The following is an 18,257-nucleotide window of genomic DNA, read 5'->3' as shown; positions in this document are numbered from 1 at the left end:
AACAACAACAGCAAGAAGAGCAGCAGCTTTTTTTGTGAAAGAGCAACAACAATAACTTTGGTGTTGTGCGAAAAGAAATGCAAGCGGTAAAGAAAACTTTAAGTTCCAAATCTGTTAAGCGGAATGAAAACTGGCTGTGCACTTGCACTTGGCTGCCATCATTTCTGCCACGCCCCACTGAATGCTCACGGGTGTGCGTCTGCGTCTGTGCCGGAGCCCGGGCCCGGGCCCAGGCCCTTGGTCTGGGTCTGAGTTCGGGGCTTGGTCCGGTCTGGCTTTATGTATACTTTGCACTGTGTAGTCAAAACAAACTGCAACTTTTGCAGAAAAGCGCCATTACATACTCGTACATATTTTCTGATGGTGTCCAGCAAACGTCCCCCCACGCCCCCCTCCGCCCCCGACAGACGCAGTCGTTGGTATTCTGATCTGCATGCCTTTTTGAAATTTTTAGTTGCTGTTTGTTCTCTGGCTTACAATGTGTGCAAGAAAATATTTGCCTAATGATATTTGTGGTGAATGTTTGGGGTTGTGGGAATGCTCAAAAGAACTTAAAGGGGAGACGTTGTAGCGGATAGTTGCACAAATGAAAATGTCTTTCCTGAATGCTGGCAGTAATCTCTCTGCGTGATTATAGAAATAAGGTATAAGCTAAAGGTATAGAGTGATGCCAAACATAAAGCATTCAAGCTAAAATGGCACAGAATTGTATGAAATGGCTGCTAAAGACGACGCAAAATTAATCAACAGTAAACGAAGCAACCGTACTTTTACATGAATTGGCAAACGAGAATGGAAAATGGAAAGATTGATGGCAAACCCTTAAGGAGCAGAACATTTGGATATCAAATGAACTCCTCTCCAACTTTAAACAAGAGAGAACGCTACAGTCGAGCAAGCCCGACAGTGTAATACCCTGTACCCAGGTAAACTTCCGTCACTGAGTTATATGCGCCCATAGCAGCAGCAAAAAGAGGAAGAAGAAGAGCGAGCTTGTTGCTGCAGTTTGGGGAGGTTGTACTGGCGAGAATTTGTTTCGCTAATAACTTTTCTTAGAATTGACCGAATTGAATAAAATTTTGAACAACAATAGACAATTATATATAAATTATGTGTGCAAAGTTTGGTTTAGGTAGCATTTGAAATGTGGACGCTATTGACGAAATTCTGTAGCGGGGGAAGGGGGGGAAAATTAAAAAAAAAAAAATAAACTCGTCCTTACTCGGACCCAGGAGAATCTGGATGCCAACTTTGGTTATTCTAGCTTTTATAGTTTCTGAGATCCTCGCGTTCATCCAGACGGACAGACGGACGGACAGACGGACGGACAGACGGACGGACATGTCTAGATCGATTTCTCTCGTCATGCTGATCAAGAATATATATACTTTATGGGGTCGGAGATGCTTCCTTCTGTATGTTACATACTTTGCACAAACCTAATATACCCTTTTTACCCTACGGGTACAGGGTATAAAAATGGTGTTTTTTTTCTTAATCTGAAGGCAAGAATTGGTTTGCATAAAGCATAAAAAACGTAACCAATGGGCGAGCATATAGGAATGCGTTGGACAACATTTAAAAAGAGTATTGAAGTCTAAAAATGAGATGAAAATTAGATGTTCCAGAGACAAACTATAGTTTAGTGGAGTGGAATTTGTTCCCAAATAATAAAAAAGCCTTAAGAGAAACAGAAATAATTTATAAGTTTCAAAATAAAGTAAAACAGTTGCTTAGATATTTTAGAGACGAACTATAGTTAAGCACACTAGAATTTTGTCTCCAAAATAATTAAAAAGCCCCAACATTTAACTTTATAGACAACATGTAATAGATAATGTTTCAGAAATAAACTATGTTTTAGCGAATTTTAACATTTTCTTCCTAATAATTAAATAGCCCCAAAATTAAACTACATTTAAAGTACATTTAAGTTTGAAAATAAAATGAAACAGATGCCTAGATGTTTCAGAGACAAAGACTAGAACATGTTCTTCCCAATAATCAAATAGCCTCAGCTTCCAACTTTAAAGAAAACGTTTAAAAATAACTTGGCCGTTCCAGAGATGAACTACTTGTATATTTTCTGCTTGCTTTTACTGAATAAAGAAATGTCAGCTGTTTTGATTACTGATCGATTTTGCAAAATCTGGATAGAAAAGTGTTTAATTGTGAGGTCGCTACGAAATCTGGACTTGTTCAGCACTTGGCCCCTGTTGCTGTACCTCCTCTATTTCCTGCTCTGGCGTCGACGCGTTTGGCCCGAAGCCTGGCGTTCTTTTCGAGCGTACCACCTTAAGTCGGCCAGCCAGCGATGAGGACGCCACCGGATCATGCCAGCTGCGGCTCTTGAGGCACTCCAGCACATGCTGGTGTAGGGTCGGATTGTAGGGCTCGAACACAATGTAGTGCGGATCATCGGTCGGCGGATCATCGTACATATGAGCAACACTCCATTCGATGCCCTGCTGGACCCGCGCCAGATACTCCATACGACTGCGGGCCAGCAGACGTAAGGCGTCCATGTTGTGGACCTCGCGATGGGGCCCCATTATCACTTGGCTGAGTCGCACACAGCCTTGGGCTGAGCAGACGCTGCCCTCGGGATCAGCGAATATGGCCTGAATGTAGCGGAGCAAATGCCAGATGTGGTGTTCGTCCTTGCGCCACTCTCTGAAAGCGGAAGTTAGATCCAGGCTGTGCGTCACCGGACAGATGAGCGGATGGAAGACATCTGTCTGGAAGATCACAGTGGGTAGGACGACATCGTCGGGAAAATTGTCGGGCAACAGTATGGAGAATCGGAACATGCTCTCCGCATAGAGGCCGCTCCTTATGAAGATAACACCGAACCAGTGAACGCCACTCGAATAGCTGGGAATGGCATAGATGCCACGCAGCTGCTCTTGCTCGATCAGATTGTACTCGGCCAGGATGATGTAGCCCTGCCTGATGATGTCAAGCACTTTGTTGGGCTGATGCGGCGTTTCCAGACACATTTTTCGACACTCTTTTCGGCTCTCATCTAATTCTGCTTAATAACACGCGGAATTTTGAATTTATCCCTTCTTCGGTCTAAATGGCTGCACTGCGTGTGTGTGTGTGTGTTGGTGTGTGTATCTGTATCTGTACCTGTAATATATGCCGGTGCTATGTATGTATGTGTGTTGTGGTAGGTCTGGAATTGTCAGAAATTTGTATGAAGTACAATGGAATGTACAACATAAACTGAAAATTTGACAAGTAAGACGCAGGCAAAAGGGAAACTCCTTGCCACTCCTTGCCACCCCACTCATCAGTCCAATGTAAACATAAGCTGTGCACCCTTCTATTAAAATCATGCCAAGGAAAGCCATAAAACTGCTCCAGCATATCAGACAGACTCTGTACCTTTTGTCCCGCCATCCACCCACTACCCCATTAACTCCTCTTCTGGCCTACCCGGTTGCCTGCTTCCCAGCTCGTCTGCTCGCCTGCTCGCCTGCTTTCTTTCCTTACACAATATGTATCACTTATTCATTCGTCGCTGCAATGCGTTGCCTTTTGCTCCTGCTCTTGCCGCTGCTCCTTGTTCTCCGCTGCGTAGTGAGGCTTCCTTAATACGTTTAAAAATAAGTACGAGAGGCGCGCAATGAATGGCAAAGGCAACGCCAAAAGACAACGCTGACAACGAGGACGAGCCTTCGACTACACTTCAACGTACACTACACCCAAGAAAATTTATCTTATTCAGTGTGCGCTACAGTAAGAACTCGCAAAAAGGAACAAAGGCTTACCAAATGAAGGCACTCGCTTGCTATGAAACGAAATGTGGAAAGAGCAGGCTCGCCAAGAGCCCCCCCTTAATAGCAAGTAGTACAAAAAAGTAATCCAACATTATATCATTGGGATATATATAATCTTGTTGCTAGTATCACAAAATTTTGTACAAAATAATTCCAAACAGACTTTCTAATTTGAAAATTTCGTTAAAAAAGTATCAACTTTCAAAAGATCTTCTACAAAACATAAACTGAACAAAAGTAATAATGTTTTAGACACACTGTAGAAAGAATGAATAGAAAAAATTTTTTTTAAATAGTTATTAAAATGTATTTATTTATTTATAAACATTATCCGAGTTACAAGTATCAGATTACATTACATATTTATTTCTAATGTAATTCCATTTAGTTTAATTACAAATTTAATTTAATTAACATTAATTCATGTTTTGATGTTTTAATAACATATATACATATATTTTTTTTTTCTTTGTATATATATATTTTTTTAAATATCTTTGAATTGTATATTTTTTACTTGTATATTTTTTTAATACTTTATATATATATATATATATATATATATATATATATATTTTTTTTTTTTTTAATACTTTTTATAATAAAAATATTTTTTAAATATTATTTTTCTATTTTTTATAATATTTTTGGAATTTTTTATTTATATATATATTTTTTAATATTATTTGTTATTATTATTTTTCTATATTATTTTTCTAATTTTTATTTATAAATATATTTTTTTTTAACTTTTATTTATATATATTTTGTTTTTAATTTTTAATTGTGTTTTGAGAAGGATTATATTGAGTCCCGATAATGGAGGTCTACCCTTTTATCAGATGCAGGGTGTAAAAAGTGGTTTGGTGGATGTTATAGCGAGGCTCAACTGCAGTTGTTGCTGCTCTGCAAAGGCATTGACTACTTGAGTAATTGAAGCAAGTGCTTATATTGCTTATAGTACATGTGTGCATACATATAAAGTACATATACTACAAGTATATGTACAGAAATACAAGTACATAAGTATGACAAGCTCGTCCGCTCTGTAAATGAAGTGAAATATAAGCCACTTAACAACTGGCCGATTTTGGCTTGGTTATAGAAAATTTCGTTGACAAATAGCTTACATACTTGTACATGGTTGCTAATTGAAATCGTTTTGCATAGCTAGTTAGCCAATATTGCTATTATTTGTGTGCCCTTTCACCGCATAATGGTCAGAGACACCCAAGCACGACCCACATAATTGCCATGGATGCTCCATAAAATCGTTCAACAATAAACACAACTCTGTCAATAGAAACACACACACGCAAGTACACACGTGGTTGCTGGACAAACACTTTAATAATTAATTAGAAGGGAAGCAGTTTGGCAGCCAAAAACTCGGCTCTCACCTTTTCGAGCCAGAACAGTTCGTTGGCCTCAGCGCCTCGTGTATTATTTATTTGTTATTATTCCCTTATGGGTCAGATTAGGGAGCGAACGAATAGAAACAACAACCACAACAATAACGATTTACACACTTGATTTTTTATCTGCGGATGGGTTGTCTGTCATTGAATTGAGGAAAATGCAAGACTATTTTGTTTTATTACGGGCTGTACAAGTGGTGATGGCTACAAATATCTAAGGATCCCTAACTGTTTAACACTTTCACTTCAGTGTCATAAATAGTTGTTTTGCCAGAAAACTATTCGGTTTTTGCTTCAATATTGCAAATAAAATATGGCCTTAGAGGAGAGACCGGAAATTCGTATCCTAATTTTCTATTAAAACTAAAAACTGCACGGCTTTGTAAATTGCCGGCTAAGAATATAAATACCTTCTGGGGTGGAGATGCTTCTCTCTAACTGTTGCATACCTAGCATGCCCTTTTTTCCCTTCCGGTACTGGGTATAAAAAGCACTAATTCTACAGATGTATTTACGGGTATATTGCAAAAAACCGACTTTACTTTTTATCTCTGTTCATCCCTTATTCATATACTCATATATTCGCATAAAAAGAGAATGCCTTGGAACTCAAAGTGTTTTACAAGTTAAGTCTTATGCTTAAGAAACTTACTACTATTAGATAAAACTTAAATATAGGATATAAAATTACAAAAAACTTACTACTACTTGTATTGGATACAACTTAAATATAGGATATATAAATGCAAAAAATTGTGCGATGGAGCTAAATGAAACAAGAGAGAACGCTACAGTCGAGCAAGCCCGACAGTGTAATACCCTGTACCCAGGTAAACTTCCGACATTGAGGTATATTCCCCCATAGCAGCAGCAAAAAGAGGAAGAAGAAGAGCGAACTTGTTGCTGCAGTTTGTGGGGGTTGTACTGGCGAGAATTTGTTTCGCTAATAACTTTTCTTAGAATTGACCGAATTAAATAAAATTTTAAACAACAGTAGATAATTATATATATATGATATGTGCTAGTTTGGTTTAGGTAGCATTTGAAATGTGGACGCTATTGACGAAATTCTGTAGCGGGGGAAGGGGGGAAAAATTCCAAAAAATAAAATAAACTCGTCCTTTCTCGGCCCTAGGAGAACCTGGATGCCAACTTTGGATATTCTAGCTTTTATAGTTTCTGAGATCCTTGCGTTCATCCAGACGGACGGACGGACATGTCTAGATCGATTTCGCTCGTCATGCTGATTCAGAATATATATACTTTATGGGGTCGGAGATGCTTCCTTCTGCATGTTACATACTTTGCACAAACCTAATATACCCTTTTTACCCTACGGGTACAGGGTATAATTAGAGTATAAATATTTTTGTAACTAAATACCGAACTGGTCTAATTTAATGTCAGTCTTCTTACAGTTTTAAGACCCTTCCGACTTATCAAGGAAGGCAACCTGCTAGGTACTTTCAAGATAAGGTGTATAGTTAGTAGAAGAAGGAGACATTTTAGTCGGTTAAAGGCTTGTCTGTCGCATTTCCGTTGCCATTCAATTGACTGGTCGGGGATGGGGGGAAGAAAATCCAAGGCATTTGTGCCACAAGGTCTTGAAGTTCGTCATCGCCTTCATTGTAAATACGACTACTTACTTACTTCTTCAGTTCGGTTTCCACAGCTACGATTCATATGCAATTCCTACAAACATCACAGTGATTGTTAACACTTTTCAATGGGTATTTGAAAAGCTGACTGGCAGCTGTTGTGTGTATAGGTATACATTCGTATAGTATGTATGTACTTGTATGTGTGTGTGTATGCGTGTGTGTGTGCTGTCTTCCTTGGCCTGCTTGCCACTCTCAGTAACAAATGTGCAACGAAATTGGTTTACTTTGCCCCATGATATGCGCACATTGTTGTCAGGGAATCGATACCGAGCTAGCTGTGTGGCCAAGAATAAGAAAAGAAGTGCCAACACTTATGTACAATATATATATATATATATATATATATTTATATATATATACATTTATACATATATATCTATATCTGCCTTTAGTTCCTCACTTGTTGTTCGCTCGCCGCTACTTATTTAAGCTGCAATGCATGGCTATGTTTGTTGAGTAACTTGCGGAAGTAATGAATAAATGCACTTCTTCAGAATATCAAACAAAATATATAAACTGCAGAAATAGTTGAGCTTTATTAGTAGTAGCTAGTTTTTTTAAGCCGCAAAACATTGAATCCCTTTAACTAAATATTTTCCTTAACAGCTCCACCTAGAATGGTTAACAGTTTTGGTTTAAAAATGTTAACAACTAATGTAATTATTATGTTTTTAAATATATTTCCTGATATGCATAAGTTTTCGAAGTTTCGTTAACAACTGAACTTTTATTCAAATGTATGCTTCTAGGCAACTATTTTATAATTTATTCGAATGATTTGCTACAATAATGTAATCAGTCCCGCTTGAAGAAAAATAATACAAAGTCTGGTCCTTTTAAGATTCGTTCAGTTTAGTTTCAAAATTAAAGGCTTAACAGCAGATGTTTTTTTTTTGTTTTTTAAACACCGTACCTGAAGGGTTAAACATGGAGAAAGGAGCAACTCCAATACAGAGAGCAATCAATCCGTCTGTCTGGATGAACGCCTGTATTTCGAAAACGACTGAGCCCACATTTACCAAGTTCGGTATGTAGGCTCTTCTAAGCCCTAGGCATGACTTATTTATTTAATGTTTTTGATTCCCCACCTTCCTCCCTTTTTTTTTGCCATTATTGCCCAGGCTTATATAAAATTGCCTACGCAATTAATAAATCCTCGTACCCCACAGACTGGGAAGCAAGGCCATGCTACAATCGCTTTTAGCTGCTCCTATGGAGTATCCATCCATTTCATCTTGTAACCTATAATGTGATAATATTATTTACATTTCATGTGCCTATAATCGTGCTCATTAAGTTAGAAGGGCATAAAACAAACAAGCACTGGCACTTTGTCAGTCATAGAGATATGCGCGCACATATCTAAATATACATACATATATATGGTATAAATATGCGAGTGTGTTTGCATTTGTGTGTACATATAGTATGTGTGTGTGTGTGTGTGTGTGTGTGTTGCAAAAACCGCTAATGTGGTCTGCTTTATTGCCTCACATCTGGTGCGTACTACAAACATACATAGATATAATATTTTTTTTTAATGAACTCTGCTGCACATTATGAACTGTAACGCGGCTCAATTCCAACACTCACACCTCCCTCCCCCCCCCACACACACACATACAAACGCGCTGTTGACCAAACGGCCCGTAAATAAACAGCCAGTCAGCCTGTTGACCAGCGAGGCAAAAGCGAAACTCATTTCAAAGCTATTAGCCGGAAACTGCAGCAACAACAAACATAACAGCAACAACAATGAAGAGAAGAGCAAGAGGAAGAGCAACAGCATCAGCATCAGAAGCAGCGGCAATTGCAAAAAAACAACAACAAAAACAAAACAAAAAGAATAAGAGGGCAGAAAGCGCCATGACTACAAACTACAGGGTAAACTACTTTCAGGCCTCGTTACAATTTCTTTTTGCAATATTTGCAACACTTCGAGGGGCGTTCGTGCGAGTGTTGGCCAAGCCAAGCCAGGCCAAGTCAGCAGAACAACAACAGCAACAGCAACACCCACAAACACAGTCGACAGAGTAGTGCAGTCAGCCACCAGCTTCAGCTTGAGATTCAGCTTGAGCTCTCGGCTCGCAGCGCTTAGCTCTGAACTGTTGTGCCTCGCTTTTGTTTGTCTTTTGTTTGGGGCAAGGAGCAAGGCTGGCATCGACCTCGACGTCGACGTCAACAACAGCAGCAGCAGCAACAGCCACTCAAAGAAATGAAGGTCATTAGATATGTACTTTTGGGTCCGGTTGGTCAGATGGGAGGGTTGCTCGGAGCCTTTGTCTGGATGGGAAGAGAGAGGGAGAGGTGGAGGTGGTGGGGGGAGGGGACACACAACTCATTTGCACTTAGCCAAGTTGCAAACCCATCAAAAGTGCGTAAAACGGGCAAACAAAAATAATGAACGAAAACAGACGGAAAAGAGGCAAAAATTGCGAACAAAATGAATGTATGTATGAGCGACAACAACAACAACAACAGACGACGAAAGTTTTCTTTTGTTTTTCCTTTTGGCAAACAAGGTATGGGTCATTAGGTGACGAGCTCAAGCTGTTGTTGTCTATAACTGTTGCTGTTGTTGTTGCTGCTGCTGCTGCTGCTGCTGCTGCTGCTGCTGCTGCTGCTGCTGCTGCCATTGTTGTTTCAAACGTAATTAGTCTAAGCGACATGAACATGTAAAGCAGGGCGCCTGGTCAGCGAAAAAGGCAAACGAAAGGCCCAGATCGTCTGCTCAACGAGCCATGCAACGAGCCATGCGGCCAGACGGCAGTTGACAGTCCACAGTCCACAGTCATTTGCCCCATTGATGGCACTTGCAATAACAAAAACAACAACAACTTGCAACAAGCCACGGCAAGGCAGGGGCAAAGCAGGGCAAAAAGCAACGTCGAAGCAACGAAAAACTTGGTAATTAGGATGTTTGTGTTGGCAACGTTGACTAGCAAGAAACTTGGCCCGAAATGAAAACGAAGACCAGCTAAATGTAAAGAAACCAACAAGCAAATAAAAACTAAAAAGTTAAAAAGAAACGTCAAGTGAAATGCGACAAGAAGTGGTGCGCCCGACGTTGAAAGCAAAAACCCAAGCAAAGAAAGTGAATAACAAGAGCGAATACTCTGCTCGCTCGCAACGGACTGAGAAGAGCCGAGCTGGGCGGCTGTCGAACTGACAGACGTCGAAGGGTTAAACGAAATGTTGACTCTGACTCTATAACCGACGTCGACGCTGAAGTTGACGTTGACGTCGCTGTAGGCGTCGCTGTTGGCGTCTATAACACTGCTGACCCAGTGCAAGGTAACTGGCAACTGGCAACAGAGGCAACGCTTTTGCGAGTCGACGCGACGCGTTTGTAAATTAAGTTGACATCTTAAGTTCAACTTTTTTAATTAGATTTTATCATTATAATCAAGTCACAGTGACGGGCGAACCCACTGTTGTCACTACTGTGACTTGAGATGGCCCGCGGGTCGTCGTTAGTCTGACTTTGGTCTCACTTTAATTTGCACGCTTCGCATTTCTTTTCCTTATTTATACGCGTATTTATTTTATTTTCTGTTGCTCTCAAAAACTTTTTCGTCCTCGTCCTCGTCCCCATCCTCCCCTCTATTTGCCAAATACCAGTAAATTTCAGAAAAGAGGGGGCGTCAGTTCATTCAGGCCGATTCGGCCGCCTCAAGTTTGGTTTAATTATTTCTTTTGCCTCTCGTTTGCTCATGGGCACGCGGCAAAGTAGGCTACGATTTTTGCACAGCCAAAGGTCATCTTTAGTGGGGCCGAAATGCCCTTTAACGAAACGCTGCCAAGTCAGTCAAGTGGCATAATGTTTGAAGGCTACAATGTAGCATAGTTTTCGGCGCTCTGGTGTGCGGCTCTGTAAATAAGTTTGTGTGTTGTGATGAAGAGGGGGGAGGGATGCGATTGCTAATCAAAGCAATCATTAGAATAGGGTTGTTTCTTGTGTACTACTAATAATTATATGTTACAACTACCCTGCAGTACATAGGAAACAGGCAGATTCATCGATAATTGAATATTATACTCCTCGTACATGTTGAATGATAAGTTGTACAGGGAATCGTACATATAATTAGAAAGTGAAAGCTTTTATACCCAACTAATGCTTCCATAAATAATATGTGCTTTTGATTGGAAAATGTTTTTTGTTACGATGCAGCGCTTTTATAATACTTGTCGGTTATTTCAGCAATGCTATTGTATCTACATCTTTATCCAACTTTGCAGCCACACGATGCAAACTCAAATCATTAGCTACCATGTTCTAAACGGATCTATAAGTAATGTTCAGATCCGGATACGCCAGCTCTCTGATGGTTAATTTACGATTATTGAACAATTTTTCTTTCACTTTATATTGAAGCTTTCAGCAGTTTTCGATGTCGACGGCCTGCCACTAGGCCGCCTATGAAGTGTTCCCATATTTCTAAACTGAATACAAACTCGTTGCTGAAAATGCAATGGTGAACAAATTTTCATTTGAAACAAATAAAAATATAACTCAAATTAGTTGACTTCGAGCGTTGCCAGCGGTTGTTCCGCGACATTTTTGGATCAAAATAGCATAAGAAAGTATCAAACATATGGAAAAATATTCATGTAAAGCTGAAGAACAGCCGATAATAATATACCTAACAATATAAATATATGTAGATTAAAACGCAGATAGTGGTTGGATCAGATATTGTCTACGAGAAAAAAAAATATGATCGATACGCGATTAAAAACTCAAACTGAAAAGTAAAGTTTTTAGTTTGCGATTGGCTCGGCTGATATGCTTTTTATATTCACATCGATTCTCAAACCCGATAACACAGTGAGGGTGCGGGTGACGAATTGAATCTTACACTCGAATATAGTAAGCATCCAATGCATTGGAATTTCAAAGTTACACACACATTTGTGTGTACATGTGTGTTTGTGTGTGTGCGCACGTGGTCTCATAAAATTGGGGCATATACATATTTAACTCTTTATGTTCAGATAAATATGTGTACATTAGCACACAAATGCCCACTTACCGCTTTCTATTGCCGGTGGTGATCAGGCAGCAGCAAAATGCAAATGCCATTTGCACATTTCTGTCTGGTGGACTGTCTCTGCAGTCTCTCACATTGCTCATACGCCCCATTGCTCGAATGCCATGGAATCGGTTGAGACACCCAACTGTTTTACGGCATGTCGAGATAGCAGAGGCAGAGGTGCGTGTGCTTGTGCCTTTGCTTTTGCCTTTGCTTCTGCCTTGGCTTGTATGCTATTTACACTTGCCCCTTGCTGAGCAGCAACAGTCGTCGCCTGCCCTCTACCAAGCATCCTGCATGTGCTGCAACCTCAGTATGCGCCCATATCTACAAAAGGACGAAGGACCGAACGAACGAGCCACCGACCACCATCACTTTTCGTGGTCGTTTGAAGTTTTTATCCTTATTTATCTTCATAAAATATTCATGCACTTTGCTTTCAGCTGCTTTATGTGTTTGTAGGTATGCTTGTGTGTATTGTATGTGTTTGCTTGAGTGTGTGTGTGTGTGTGTATTTGCGTCTGCAAAGCCACTTGAACTTCAGCTGTTCAGTGCCGAAGTGCTGCAAGTGCTGGAAGTGCTGCTCTGCCATCAGGTGATGACCGCCTCGGTCAGGTTGGCTCGCTGGTTAGTTGCTGCTCGGCCCAACTTGAGGCTGGATCATATTGTTGTTGTTGCTGTTGCTGTTGCTTTTCAATTAAAAATTGTTTTTCACTACATTTGAGTTGATTGATTTTTAATTGATTGCAATTGAGTCGGTTGTGTGTGTGTGTGTACCCTTGCGGCATAAAGATATCCGTGAGAGCTTTTAACACATACGCACTTGTACACACACACACACGCACACACATACGCACGCTCGTCTGTCTGTCAAAGAGCAGGCAAATATTTTGAGCATATTTTTAGTTGGCAAACAACTTTTGCCGCAACACTTATTTATTATTGATAAGGCATTCCGCAAACCGTCAACGCACACGCCGAGCCTGCCTTGTAAGCTTCTCAAGTCACTCCCACACACACACACACACACACACACACACACACACACACACACATAGACACACATGTATTTGCAATTTGTTTGGGCCAACCTGCGGTTGCGAGCTCATCAATTCTTAACAAGAAGTTGGCATTTAAATAACTAAAGCACATGACAGCTCCCAGCAACAGCAACAGCAGCAGCAGCAAAAACAGAAAAGAGACAGCAAAAAACTTATGCATATTTAAATAAAAACGAAACATTGTTAAGTGAATTTTAATTTGCCATAAACACTAAGCAGAAAGGCATATCCTTTCAAGGGCTGCCAACCCGCAGTCCTTAACCGGATGTGCTTATTCATACATGCTAGTACGAGTACGAGTTCTTCTCACACATGTGTGTGTGTGTGTGTGTGTCACACGTGACAGGAGGGTTGAGGCGAAACAAAAAAAAAAAATACACCAAACCTGCGCCAAAGTTCGTGTGCAAAAAAAAAAAAAAAACAGAATGACTTGCGGCAGACAGCCAGGCAGACAGGCCCAAGGTATAACAAGGCTCCATTCCCAGCCCATTCCCATGCCCATACACCATCCTTCATGCCTTAGCACCGCCTCTGGGCTGGTGCGGACAACCCTTTGTCATGATGTATTAGCAACAAGCTGGCGAAATTGAAGTTAAGCAAGCAAACAAGTAATAACAACAACATAGTCAGCCCAAGCTGAGCAGTGGTGGTTATGGGGATGCCAAAAGGAATGAATCAGGGCTGAGTCGGAAGGAGTCGGAAAAACTTTGCAAATGGGTAACAACAATATCATTTACCTTTCTCTCTCTCTTTGAGCGGCTTTTCGTTTGTTTCTTTCGCACAGGTGTCGATGGTTTTGCGAAATGGCATTAAAAGCAGACGGTGCATAAATGATTTAATGAATGAACGAATGAATAAATGATAGAACTAGCTTCATCAACATTGCTGCAAATTTATTTAATAATGCAGTGTACTACTTGTATAGTATCTGTGCCCAATCGCAATTATCCGACGCTGATGACTTTCAAGTGTTCTTGAACACTAATTAAGTCCTTGCTAAACACTTTGCTTATAGTGTGCAACGAACTAGATAAGCTGTCCAAAAACTCTGCTATATTGCTATTAGTGCCTTGTACTCGTACTTTTCCATGCAATCATGCTTCAATTAATATCATTCGTTATTCGATAAATATGATATTTTCGAGCCAAGGAAATTAATACTTTTTCATTTACAATTTGATACTTTTGCTTATTAACTTGGTATTTTTCTTCTGAACTGAGCAGCTAAAAATAATATTGAATAATTTCGATAATATATAAATTTGATATTTATTATTGGTGCTGAACAGCTTAAAGAGCCTTTATTTCAATTCTAATATAAATATGAAATACTTACCTTATATTTCTCCAGCTGCAGAAATGTGGACAAAAAGGTTTCGTTCAAATATGCAACTGCTTTTAATGTTAGCTTTGAAACTATACTACTGATTTATATTTATGTTGCCATGTGATTACTTTTGCTTTCTGACTACATACATACATACGGGTATAGCAATAGGTATGGATATACGAATATGTGTGTACTAGAATGTGCATCGAATGCGCTGGTCTGGAGAGCTGCTCGCCACACATGGCGTATGAATGATATGCAAAATGTGTGCGACTCTTATAGAAACGTATATTTTTGTACAGAGACTGACATTAAGTACATAGTATATGGCCACCCGACAATTAAATATTTATTCACTATCCGTGAAATGTTACTTCAAACAATTGTTCAAGTTTAAGCTCAGTTCATGCAACAATATATTCCAAAATATATTAGTTAGAATGTGAAAGAAAATGCAGCTTTAAAACTGTTTCTGTCTCTCAAGCTTTATCGTCATTTAACATTTTTGTTATGTTCCTATCAAACGATAATATTTCGCATAGACAATGATTTGTTGTAGTGTCTTATTCGTGAACTTATTCATATAGAGGGGATATTGTAAATCTGGTTAATATTGACAAGTTTGATTTTCCCTTATTATTTAATATGTAATTCTCACCAGTGAGCTGGAGTAAAATTGTTTCGCTAATAACTTTTCTAAATATGGACCGATTTGGATGAAATTTAAAAGCAATGTAGATGCTTTATTGATTACGTTTGCAAAGTTAAATGTGAACATTATGAACGAAATTTTGTAGCGCTGGAGAGACGGGAGGGGGGAAATAAATAAAAAAAAAAAACTCATTTAATTATGTGTATTTTGTGAACTAAAATATATTGCATTGGATAAAATTATAGGCCAGTTAATGGTTTGATATAGTTAAACATAAGAAAGTTAGTGAAAGTCGGCCATGTCGGTTATGTGGCTGCTATATGAAATACTTGTAGAGGGACGAAAGTATGCGTACAAACGAAATTTGGGGTAATTATCTTAACCATTATTATCTTAAGGTTTTAAGAAGTGTTTTCCATACACACACACACCCGTATGTGAGAAGTTTGTGTGAAGAGTATTTATTGGGTCGGAAAAGTTGCTGATAAAATGCAGATTAAGATTTCACCTCAGTGTTCCCCAAGCTCTACTACTTGTATCTTTGAGGATTATTGCCAGTTATTGCTTGATGATGTCACTCTTCGATCGGTTTATTGCTACTGAATCCGAATGCTCTCCCCTTTGTCGGGTGCGCGAAACAGACGTGCACATCCGAAAATGGAACAAAAACTGAAAAGAGCTTGTCACATGTGTCGCTCGTTCGTGTTCTTGTAGTTGTAGCTGTTCTTGTTGTTGTTGTTGTTGCCGCCTGCTTTGGTGTTACCTGAAATTTATGGCAAAACTGTCAATATGCATAAGTGTGTGTGCGTGCGTGAGTGTGGGTGTGTGGGTGTGTTTGTGTGTGTGTGTGTGCGTGTGTCTCAGTGATTTTTTATGCAGCTTTTGCTCGCCGCTTGCCGCTCGCATGAATTATGACAGCAGGGAGTAAAAGTCGGAGTCCTCCCAATACACTCCACCACCCTCTGAGTGTGTGTGTGTGAGTGTGTGTATGAGATTGTGTGAAGGGGACGTTAAGTTAAAGGGACACACATGTCGCTCTGTGTTAGCAAACTGCCTTGTCCTTGTCATTGTTGCTGCTGTATTTCGGTGTTGCTGTTGTTGTAGCAATGCGTGTGTCTCTCTGTGTGTGTAAGAAAATTGTTTTTGAAATGGCTAACAAGCTATTAGCAAACAAACAAAGCACTGTCCATGATGATGTTGTTGATGATGATGATGATGATGATGATGATGATGATGATGATGCTGATGATGATAACTTGACTAGGAAGGTGTCTCTCTGACGCCTCTATCTGTTTACAAGCGTGTTTATGTGTCTGTGTGTCTTCTGTCTGCGTCAGCTGTTGCTTCACTTGTGGGATAAGTGAAATTTAAACGATATGCCTAGCTAGGCATCCAACACATCTAACATCCATCAATCAAGATTTTTTTCCATTTCCGTGCCACACAATTCATTATCAGCGTTACGTTTCTGCTTCCCTTTGTGTTTTGTTATCGCTGTCAAAATGGCACGCTCCTTGCTCACTTACACTTGTCTTACCTACCGTTAGTCGATTTCACGCACACAAACACACACACACACACACACACACACAAAGGTATATAGACATGCAGACACGCCTATGTGCGAATGATTTATGATAGCATAAGGAACATCGAAAGGGTTTCAACCAAACCATTTAACTTTTTGTTTTTAAATGTCAAATACACATCGACATATACTCGTCGTATATACTGGTGCGTTCCTTCATATTTCAACGTGTTGCTCAAAATTGAATTACGATGACAGAAGCCGTACATGTATTTATGTCTACTACACTGTACATACATATATGTGTATTTATGTATATGTATGTGTGGATATTTTTGTACTTTTTCTGTTTTTGGCGCTACCGACATATTTTGACATATTTTTTGTTGTGGACCAATGCGATTGATTGGCAAAACAAGTCAGCCATGCGTATCAAAAATGTCATATAAATCATACATATCCTTATTAAACATGCACGTATTTGTGTGTCACAAAAAAAAAAAAAAAAAATGTGCGCGAGAGTATCATTTCGTATTCATTACGTTCACTTGTTACTGGTTTAAAACCACAAGCTCAAATATAAAATCAAATTAAACATGAAGATATACTAACCATAGTGTAAAGCTGGCAATATTCTCGTATTATTTTATAGATATTTCAAATGTGCTTTAATATATGGAACTTAATTGTGAAGGCATGGGAAGCAGCCCCTATGTTGGCTACTACTTTTGAATGAAAGAACGCTAGTCTTTTAATTTGTGAGCTAAAATAAATCTTTTTTTTTCTTTGACTCTATTTTATTATCTGACAAGAGTCGCCCACTTCCATCTTCACAATATTCGGGTCAACATAAACCACATTTGGCCAGGTGAAACGAATGGACGATGAATAATTGTCAAAAATAAACCGCCATTGATTCTTCAAATGACTTTGACGCTTGGTTTCAGGATCGTCCACCTTTCATAATAGTCACAATATTGTACAAGATGTTTTGATCTTTGGTTCTAATTTTGAATTGTGAGCAAAATGTTATTTATGTTTATTTTTGTATCGCTATCTAAATGTTGTCGTGTTGTCGAACTAATTGATATTTTGAAAAATTGCTGGAATTGAGCTTTAACTCTTTAGTAATCATATTTTGTTTTCCTTTAGAATTTAAACCTGAGACACAATTGAGTCCAATATCGGCCTATTTGAACATTTCGGTGCAACATAAACACTAAAATTCAATTCGAATAAAAATCAATCGAACAAATAACACTCTCATAGTAATAGAATAGGCTGGGAAAATAATGGATGAAAATATCGCACATATCCATTTTGAGAATTCAGTTATTTCGCTCAAAATCGTTGCCACAACTTCATCGAGGCGCCTGGGAAGTATGCAACATTTCTCCCTCTACACCCATTCTCACTCTCTGTCTCTCTCTCTCGCTTGCTCCAGCACGTATTACGTATACGTCCATTGTGCGCGTAACCATAGAAAATGCTCTTACTAGCCACGCTAAATCGAATTTCGATGCCGGCATGCCGCTCGCCTTCTTGCTCACCACCCAGCTTGTTGCCTCAAAATAAAGAAAAAAACTAATTAAACTTCTGGCATTTTGTGTAGTGAAGCTCCCCAGATATAGAAAATAAAAAAGAACAAACGAAATTTTTTAAAATACGAACAAAACAGTCATACAACAAAAAACAACAACACCAAAAAAAAAGGGAAAAGAAAATAAAATAAAAGTAGCTGCAGAAACAAAAAGCGGTAGCTGTCGAAAATTCGAAGGGAAAAAAT

General features: G+C 39.2%; 2 protein-coding genes across 4 annotated transcripts in view; one reads left to right on the top strand and one right to left on the bottom strand.

The window, feature by feature from the left end:
- The window catches only part of LOC115627081, a 159,042-nt gene that overhangs the window by 44,062 nt on the left and 96,723 nt on the right, over nt 1–18,257 (top strand). The gene's annotated exons all lie outside the window — the stretch shown is intronic.
- LOC115627083 (protein crossbronx-like) lies at nt 2,040–3,278 on the bottom strand. The gene has a single exon (XM_030522633.1). It carries the CDS (start codon nt 2,997–2,999, stop codon nt 2,181–2,183), a length of 819 nt encoding a protein of 272 aa, XP_030378493.1. The 5' UTR covers nt 3,000–3,278; the 3' UTR covers nt 2,040–2,180.

Source organism: Scaptodrosophila lebanonensis, unplaced genomic scaffold (genome assembly GCF_003285725.1).
Source record: "Scaptodrosophila lebanonensis strain 11010-0011.00,11010-0021.00 unplaced genomic scaffold, SlebRS2 tig00000092-arrow-pilon, whole genome shotgun sequence".
NCBI lineage: Eukaryota > Metazoa > Arthropoda > Insecta > Diptera > Drosophilidae > Scaptodrosophila > Scaptodrosophila lebanonensis.
The sequence above is the reverse complement of the archived record's forward strand: the minus strand, read 5'-3'. Positions and strand labels throughout refer to the sequence as shown.